At 41.8% G+C, this 10,000-nt stretch overlaps 2 protein-coding genes across 10 annotated transcripts in view; one reads left to right on the forward strand and one right to left on the reverse strand.

Moving 5' to 3' along the window:
• LOC128689204 (uncharacterized) overlaps nt 1-10,000 on the reverse strand; it is a 520,741-nt gene that overhangs the window by 216,264 nt on the left and 294,477 nt on the right. The gene's annotated exons all lie outside the window — the stretch shown is intronic.
• Nucleotides 1-10,000, forward strand: part of LOC128689205 (uncharacterized) — a 39,974-nt gene that overhangs the window by 22,458 nt on the left and 7,516 nt on the right. For all 9 annotated transcript variants that reach the window (XM_070086173.1, XM_070086176.1, XM_070086172.1 and 6 more), the window contains 3 exons: nt 1,946-2,145; nt 3,067-3,235; nt 7,437-7,625. In XM_070086173.1, coding sequence (XP_069942274.1) covers nt 1,946-2,145; nt 3,067-3,235; nt 7,437-7,625 — 558 coding nt within the window. The remainder of the gene's footprint in view (nt 1-1,945; nt 2,146-3,066; nt 3,236-7,436; nt 7,626-10,000) is intronic.

Below are 10,000 nucleotides of genomic sequence, written 5' to 3' on the forward strand. Positions count from 1 at the left end.
AAAGTCAGCTGTGTGGTAGCACTGGACATTGCTGGCGCTTTCGACCGGAGTGTGGCACCAGGGCCTCTTAGCAAAACTTCAAGCACTGGGAATTGCAGGCTCTACGCTATGTCTCCTCAGTGATTACCTTCATGGTAGATCTCTAAGTGTAGTCCTCAATGGAACGGAATCAGCAAGGCATCCTATTGGGGCAAGCGTTCCACAAGGAAGTGTGCTGGGTCCACTGTTATGGAATGTCTACTTCAACGACCTTCTTCATCTCATCCCAGAATCACATGCATATGCAGACGACTGTACACTGACATTCACTTATCCAAGAGAAGAAATGCCAGCTGCTCTGCTTACATCAATCACCAGCTGAGAGCTATATCAGCTTGGGGAAAGGAAATAGATGGCAAGTAACATTTGCACCTGAGAAAACGCAAATGATGATCGTCTCTAGGCACCATGATGGTAATGCTGGTGCAGTAGTAAGGATGAATGGGACGATGTTGGCACCTGGAGAAGAAGTTGATATCCTTGGGGTGAAATTTGACTCCAAACTAACCATGAAGAACCATGTTGTAAATCTTGCAAACAAGGCAGCCAGGAAGCTTACAGCACTTCGCCGTATCTCGCATCTGCTTGACAGTAGGGGTTGCAAGATCCTGTACGAGGCACAAGTACGCTCACACCTTGAGTATGCTCCACTTTCTTGGTTTGCCTGCCCCCCTCTCATCTGCGACCTGCTTGACAGAGTAGAGAACAGAGCAAGACGTCTCATCTCTCGCCTGGACCCATCCTGGATAGATCTGTCATTTCAGCAGAGCCTTCAACATAGGAGGGATGTGGGTGGCCTTACTGTTATGTACAAGGCCAATATTGTCAAAATACCACACTTGGATCCACTTCGAGGACAGCGTGAAACAAGCTTTTTATGCCACAAGACGGGCAGAAAGCAGCAACTTCACTCTGGCTGTACCCTTCTCCAGAACATCACTCCATCTGAGATCATACATACCCAGGATGACTCGAGTATGGAACACATTCGTACAGCATAATGATGTCAACGAGATAACGTCAGTTGATCAAATGAAAATGCTGGCCCACAGATGGCTCCAATTTCATCCTGTTCCCTACTTGTATGTCTCATAACAATAAAAATGCTTTCAAATGAGCTGATGTAGGTAACAGCTCTTAGCTTGCCAATAAAGTTAGGAATCCTTAACCTGTAAATAGCTGTCAATAAAGCTAGGGATCCTTAAACTTGTCAAACCCTGTGTAAAAAAAAAAAAGAGAGAGATTGAGAGATTGAGAGAGAGAGAGATTGAGAGAGAGAGAGAGAGAGATTGAGAGAGAGAGAGAGAGAGAGAGAGAGAGAGAGAGAGAGAGAGAGAGAGAGAGAGAGAGAGAGAGAGAGAGAGAGAGAGAGGAGAGAGAGAGAGAGAGAGAGAGAAGAGAGAGAGAGAGAGGAGAGAGAGAGAGAGAGAGAGAGAGAGAGAGAAGGAGATGAGAGAGAGAGTGAGAGAGAGAGAGAGAGAGAGAGAGAGAGGAGGGAGGGATTCCCACAGATAGCTCCAACTTCATCCTGTTCCCTATTTGTATGTCTCATAACAATAAAAAAGCCTATCAGATAAGATGGTGTAGGTAACAGCCCTTAGCTTGTAAATAAAGTTATGAACCCTTAGTCTCACCTTGTAAAACCCTGTGTAAAAAATAATACAGAGGTACATCATCCACAAAGTCACTTCAGTACCTTTGTGGATTTATCTTTATGGATTTACCAATATGGATTAACCTTACATTTTAAGGACATAGTTACCTACTTGGATTTGCCAAATTGTCTACAGTACTTACTACCTGCTAGTGTAACCCACTGTCTATTTATCTATCTGCTTCCTCGTGACCTGGCTAACTCCGTATTTCTCCTGGTTGGCACTATCATGTCCATTGTCTCTCTTGGCAGCGGTGAGCGGGAAAACCTGGCACCACCTTCGGAAACCTCCAGCGGGTGCCTCAGTGCCATCAGCGAGGACCCAGCAGGCGAGGGAGATGGTGCCACGCTAGGCCACAAGGGCCTATCAGTAGGCCTGGGGGCCATGTTCCTCATAGGAGAGATGGCCGGTGCCGGGGTGCTCAACCTACCCAAGGCGATAGCTAACACATGTAAGTATTACGCCTTTTTTTGTTAGATTAGCAGTGATTATTGTAGTTATAATACTACTACTGCTATAACTACTACTACAACTACTACTACTACAACTACTACTACTACTACTACTACTATTTTTACTACTCATACTACCACTACTAATAATAAGATAATACATAACTGAATTTCCTTCACCTTTACGTGACACAGTAAAAATTTGCTTCGCGGAAAGCACATTGCTGAAAGTGAATTAGCTCCTTTTTTTCAATCTCCAGCAGTGTATATACATCGAAAACCGTATATATTCCAATAATGTATATACAATGAACGGTGATGTATATTCTCTCACAGGGTATATGCAGTCGTTTATTTACGATTTAAATCGAGTTCATACTCAGGGATGTACACTTTATATATATATTGCAGTAAATACGTGAAAAACGGAAATCGCGTGAAATCTCTGGAAAACTTAAGTAAATCCGCACAGTGTCATCCCCTCGTTATCACATGTAATCCCTAAGATATTCAGTCAATACAACGAAATTCTCGAAAATCCTTCGGATAATAACTCATTGCTGTGAAATCGCTGAAGCATATGGTCAGTAATTCTACGAAATCTCCGCTCTGACCCTAACCTAGTGTGTCAAAACAACGGTGGCATATAATACCGACAAGCTGAAGAATTAAGACACTTGCGCAAGTTGCTGCGCAAGTGTCTAATTCTTCTAAGCTAGTGTGTCCGCGCGCCGATAGTTTACTGCTATTCCTATGGTAAGGCTTAAAATATTCAAATGATAGCGTCAATGACCCTCGTGTAGTCAAGAGTGCCTCGATTCACTCTATATTATTCACGTAAGTAAACTCTTATTCAGGTACGTAAACTCTTGGTTGTTGACGTGAGGGTAAACTCTGTTACTTGCTTTGTGTTCCCCCAGGGTGGGTAGGTCTGCCCATGTTGACGGTGCTGTGTGTTGCTGTGGGTTACTCAGGGACGAGGCTGGCACTGTGCTGGGTGCTATTGGAGGAGCGCTGGCCCAAGTACAGCACACCCTGCAGGAGACCCTACCCTGTCATAGCCTACTGTGCTTTCGGCAAGGCTGGCCAGTCAGTATTATCTCTTTTTTATTAATATTGATATATTATATGATGTTCATCTTTCTAATATATATATATATATATATATATATATATATATATATATATATATATATATATATATATATATATATATATATATATATATATATACATATATATATATATATTATTGTACCCACGAAACAAGTGGTATTGATCAATAACAACACTGCGTTTTCTCTTACCATGAGGCAGGCCAAAACAGCATGGGTTCGACTCCTTGGCTAGTGCAGTGTTGTTATTGATATATATATCACACCTCATACTATATATATATATATATATATATATATATATATATATATATATATATATATATATATATATATATATATATATATATATATATAGTATGAGGTGTGATATAGCCCAGTGAGTGTGACTTCTGCTGTGTATATTCTCAGGTGTGTTATGGTTTACCTCTCTGACGTCTCAAGTTTCACTCATCTAAATGACATCATTAATTCCTTCTCTCAAATTTCGAGGCAATCACGACTGTGTAATTGAGGGTTTCCTGTTGTCCCCTCTCCCCTCTTCCTCTCTTCTCCTCCCTTTCCCCTCTTCTCCTCCCTTTCCCCTCCTGTCTTTTATCCCCTTTTTGCTCTATGCTTTCTCTCTCTGCCCCTTTTCCCTTCCCTACCTTTTCATTCGCCCTTTCACCTCTGCCTTGTCACCCTCCCGTCCCTTCACGCTCTCCCTCCCTCACTACCTGTTCTCAATCCCTCCTTCCTCCATCTATTCCTCCCCTCCCTGCTTAATTGACGTGTGGAAGGCAAATGAGCACTTCTCTTCTGGGTTGATTGTCTTCATCAAGACACAATTAATGTTAGTTTTTCTCAAATTGTCTATCCTTCTCTCTCCCTCTCCCTCTTCAAGCTCCTTTCCACCCTTCCTCTCACCTCCCATCTTCTCACCTCTCTTTATTTTCTTCAATCCTCCCCCCTTCGGTCCCCTTCCATCCCTCCCTTTCCCCTCTCTTCCCCACCCTGCCCTCCTTTTGACCTCAAACCGTAACGAGCTCTGAGAAGCTCCCTCATTAAGTGAGATATTTGATGGGAGGGAAGAAAGAAGGGAATGGGGATAAAGAGATAGGTACAGAATAAATAAGTCAATTATAACCACAGGTAAACCTGGTTGAGACTGTAAACTCGCACAGTTCTGAAGACGTCTGAGGGACAACTACACCGGTGAACGGAGGATCGAGCCTCCACCAATCCAATGATCCACACGAATTTATCGAATCTCATAGGCAAAGTGTGGGTAAAATATCTTGAAGATAAAAAGAGAGCTAGGTTTAATATCTCAAACGTCTTCTTGCAGAGTGGATGTGCCTAGAAGGAAGATATTTTCTGAAGTCCGTGGAATATATTATTTTAGCCAACGATTAAATCCTCCCAGCAGGTACTAGAGGAGTTTCTTGCACACATGACCGAAACGTTGAAAAAGACACGTGTGTATACAGGTCAGGACATAGAAGAAACGTTTCACCATGAGTGGCTTCATCAGTCCTTCCTCAACACTAATGAAGCCATTCGTGACGAAAACGTTTATTTTAGTCAATATTCTGAACTATGTACAAGTGTCCAAACCCCCGCTGTGTCAGCCTCACCACACTGATTACTACTAACACCCGAGTGTGGTCTTACACACCATAGCTGTGTTTAATGTTGTCTTACACAGCTTAGCTGAGTCTAATTTGTCTTACACAGCTTAGCTGAGTCTAATGTTGTCTTACACAGCTTAGCTAAGTCTAATGTTGTCTTACACAGGTTAATTGAGTCTAATGTTGTCTTACACAGCTTAATTGAGTCTAATGTTGTCTTACACAGCTTAGCTAAGTCTAATGTTGTCTTACACAGCTTAATTGAGTCAAATGTTGTCTTACACAGCTTAATTGAGTCTAATGTTGTCTTACACAGCTTAGCTGTGTTTAATGTTGTCTTACACAGCTTAGCTGTGTCTAATGTGGTCTTACACACCATAGCTGTGTCTAATGTTGTCTTACACACCATAGCTGAGTCTAATGTTGTCTTACACAGCTTAGCTGTGTCTAATGTTGTCTTACACAGCTTAATTGAGTCTAATGTTGTCTTACACAACTTAGTTGAGTTAATGACACAGCTTAGCTGTGTCTAATGTTGTCTTACACAGCTTAATTGAGTCTAATGTTGTCTTACACAGCTTAGTTGAGTCTAATGTTGTCTTACACAGCTTAGCTGAGTCTAATGTTGTCTTACACAGCTTAATTGAGTCTAATGTTGTCTTACACAGCTTAGTTGAGTCTAATGTTGTCTTACACACCATAGCTGAGTCTAATGTTGTCTTACACAGCTTAGCTGTGTCTAATGTTGTCTTACACAGCTTAATTGAGTCTAATGTTGTCTTACACAACTTAGTTGAGTCTAATGTTGTCTTACACAGCTTAGCTGAGTCTAATACACAGCTTAGCTGAGTCTAATGTTGTCTTACACAGCTTAGCTAAGTCTAATATTGTCTTACACAGCTTAGCTGAGTCTAATTTGTCTTACACAGCTTAGCTGAGTCTAATGTTGTCTTACACAGCTTAATTGAGTCTAATGTTGTCTTACACAGCTTAGCTAAGTATAATGTTGTCTTACACAGCTTAATTGAGTCTAATGTTGTCTTACACAGGTTAATTGAGTCTAATGTTGTCTTACACAGCTTAGCTAATTCTAATGTTGTCTTACACAGGTTAATTGAGTCTAATGTTGTCTTACACACCTTAGTTGAGTCTATTTTTTTCTTATACAGCTTTGATGAATCTTATAGGTTTATCATGTAACTCATACCCATCAAGTGGGCAGTAGTCATAGGATTACAGAGGCACATAATGGGTCTAGGACTCAGACACCAACACTGGTACTTGATAAACAAGTTACACTGGTCATAAATTGCATTATTTACAAATTTACCGAACTGAGAACAATATTACTAACTTAACACAATCACTGATTCAACCACAAAACATTTGTCTCCTGCGTTTGTGTCTCCAGGTGGGTTATTGTGGAGAACTAGGATTCGTTACACTTCAGTTATTCATTAAACGTAGTTCTGCATTATTCAGGGGTTATTGAAAATAGGCAGTCGGGGTATTTTTCCCAGAATGGCTGGAAACCTTTCACTGTGAGTAAAATAGTTTGTTTCTTGAACATTTTTTGAGTTGGTCTCCGAATTCATTATTTCTTTTTCGTTTCCGCATCCCGGGACATGATAATGCAAGGTGTGAAAATAGTTCCTCTGGCAAAGTTTACATATAATTATGTCTACATCAGGTGGTGGTGCAAACTCCCAGAAGTATTTGTAGCCCAGGTGGAGTCTGACAGTAGTGACACACAAGAGTCTTGCTGGATGCTCTGTAGGCATGTTGCTCCTTCAGTCCTTCAGGAAGAGGGATTGATTGGTGTCATTCTTCTTCTGTCTTAAGTTAGTGAAGTTCAACTGAAGTCATTTACGCATTATTGTCCTCTACTAACTTCTTAATGACATACGCCTTACCAATTCACCAGTTCTGTTTAATATTTGAAGGCCAATGTGAGGGGGGAATCCACAAAAGATGTAATCAGATTGCAATGTCCACAATTCAAACATATCTCTGTTTGACTTCTGATGCGATCAAGTCACAACTGACACTCGTGGAGTTAAGAGGATTTATGGTTGATAATGAATCATAGTTAAGGCGTCACTTTTCGATAAATGGACACATCTGAGTACAAGAAGATTTCTCATGGGATCATTTTGCACACAGGATGACACTCCAGAGTACGTACCAACATGCTGTTTTCTCTGAATACCACCCCCAACAGTCGGCTAGCACACAGGTGCCTATTTTTACTGCTATTTTAGAGAAAAAAGATCAACAAACAAGAGACAAGGTTGAGATTCAGTAATCAAATCACGTCCCTCGAAGTGAATACGACTTGAATCCACAATTATTGATTCCATTAATTTTCCTACCGCTGAGGGTCCCTGTGGACGTGGGCGGGTGTCTTCTCAATACATCGTTTGCATTGGATTCTCTTGAACTCATCCTGAATGCTCTCTGATCTCCACCATCGTTCTTATGTCCAAGGAGGAAGGAATCGTCAAACGAACTGCCAATCAGAACTTAACATTTCTCTCTTTTTTTCTCTCTTCTTCTCTCTTTCAGAATAGTCACAGAGATATCGCTAGGCTTGACTCTCTTCGGAGCCGGCACAGTGTACCTGCTGTTGATATCACAGCTGGTATATGACCTGCTGGCGCAGCTGGTGCCTAACATCTCCCAGTGTGCCTGGTGCCTCATCATAGGACTGACACTCATTCCCTTCACCTGGCTTGCCACCCCCAAGGACTTCTGGTAAGAAGTATTTTTTTTAACGTTGAAGACGTTGTTTTTATGAGAGTTGTGTCATTATAGATCAGGCTCTGATCCACCAGGAGGCCTGGTCACAGACCGGGCCGCGGGGGCGTTGACCCCCGGAACTCTCTCCAGGTAAACTCCAGGTAATAGATAATGAATGACTCAACTGCTTACTCATTCACTGACTCACTCACTTACTCACGTTCATTTATTCACTCACCATCACCACCGTCCATCAAACACCTTTAATTGATCATATATGTGCAGTGTGTTACCGGGTGTCAAAGGCACTTTTCGAGAGACACTTGACCTGTCGTGTGTGTGTGTGTGTGTGTGTGTGTGTGTGTATGTGTGTGTGTGTGTGTGTGTGTGTGTGTGTGTGTGTGTGTGTGTGTGTGTGTGTGTGTGTGTGTGTGTGTGTGTGTGTGTGTGTGTGTGTGTGTTTGTACCTAAGAGGTTAGGGCTCCAGCTCCTGGCACCCGCCTCTCAACCTTGCATTACCTCACACAGTTACATAATACATACATACACAGTATACCTCAAAAGAGAATTGACATCGGCTGTTCCTCCGTTTACAGAGCGTTAAAAATGCAGACGAATGATCAGTGAGAGTGGCAAAGGAGGAGGAGGAGGAGGAGGAGGAGGAAGAAGAAGAAGGGGAAAAGGAGAAGGAGGAGGAAGACGATCAGATGCAAATATTCTTATTGACACACTGTTCTTGAGGTATCTATTGACAATCGATAATTTTAAAAGGGGTGGAATGGTAAGCCAGCGGAATGAATCGGTCATATGATCGAAAGCTCCAGCGGTGGGTCATCATATAACTAAGACGCGCGTCAGGAAACACTTGTCCTGTTTCTTGACCAACCTTACCTAACCTAACCCGTATCTACACTTGAGGGCACCGTAATATATACACTATGCTAGTCAATTTATAGACAGGCTCCCTGGCCAAGCCTTAAGTCACGTGACCCCTGTTTGAACCAGGCACCTAGGTGCCAGGCCTCTCCCTCATTCTCGACCAGGCCTAGCAGACAAGCAGACCGACAGGCTCCGCCACAATTATCAATACAACGCTTCCATAGCACTCAGTATCTGTTTCCTTGCTACCATCGCTTCTCCTATCGAAGCCCCTAAGCAGAAAACGTTGAGAAGACTACGAACAGAGACGGTCTCTAGGCAGGTTTAAACAATTTGTGTCGGCGCTGTGAAATGAGTGGCTATTGAAGCTAAATCCCAACAAGCACAAGGTTATTCAATAGAGAGATAGAGAAGAAAGACCGCAGACGGAGTACAGACTGAGAGAAATGAAGCCATAAATATCAGTGAAAGAAAAGGATCTGGGAGTAAACATCACACCAAACATATCACCGGAGAAGAACATCACCCGTGTACCTCCCGCAGCTTATGCGAGGCCAGAAATCCTCAGAACAGCCTTCACGAACCTCATTAAACGAAATCCTTTAGACATGACATACAGACAGATGGTATCAGCCTGGAGCCCCCAGCTGATCAAGCAAGTTCGAAAGCATGAATAAGAATAGTGTCAGAAACTGAGGGTGCTCGCTGAGAGACAATCTGCAACCGAACTTCTTATCTTTATAGGAGAGAGGAGACATGATCATAGCGTACAAGATACTCAAAGTAAAAGATGTTGGGATACCTTTACCATGAAAAAAAAGATATTGGGATACCTTTATCATGAAAAAGGGATGTTGGGATACCTTTACCATGAACAAAAGATGTTGGGATACCTTTACCATGAACAAAAGATGTTGGGATACCTTTACCATGAACAAAAGATGTTGGGATACCTTTACCATGAACAAAAGATGTTGGGATACCTTTACCATGAAAGAAATATGTTGGGATACCTTTACCATGAAAGAAATATGTTGGGATACCTTTACCATGAACAAAAGATGTTGGGATACCTTTACATTGAAAGAAAGACGTTGGGATACCTTTACCATGAAAGAAATATGTTGGGATACCTTTACCATGAACAAAAGATGTTGGGATACCTTTACCATGAAAGAAATATGTTGGGATACCTTTACCATGAACAAAAGATGTTGGGATACCTTTACAATGAAAGAAAGACGTTGGGATACCTGTACAATGAGAGAAAGACGTTGGGATACCTTTACAATGAAAGAAAGACGTTGGGATACCTTTACAATGAAAGAAAGACGTTGGGATACCTTTACAATGAAAGAAAGACGTTGGGATACCTTTACAATGAAAGAAAGACGTTGGGATACCTTTACAATGAAAGAAAGACGTTGGGATACCTTTACAATGAAAGAAAGACGTTGGGATACCTTTACAATGAAAGAAAGACGTTGGGATACCTTTACAATGAAAGAAAG

The sequence above is a fragment of the Cherax quadricarinatus genome, chromosome 18, assembly GCF_038502225.1.
Source record: "Cherax quadricarinatus isolate ZL_2023a chromosome 18, ASM3850222v1, whole genome shotgun sequence".
Taxonomy (NCBI): domain Eukaryota; kingdom Metazoa; phylum Arthropoda; class Malacostraca; order Decapoda; family Parastacidae; genus Cherax; species Cherax quadricarinatus.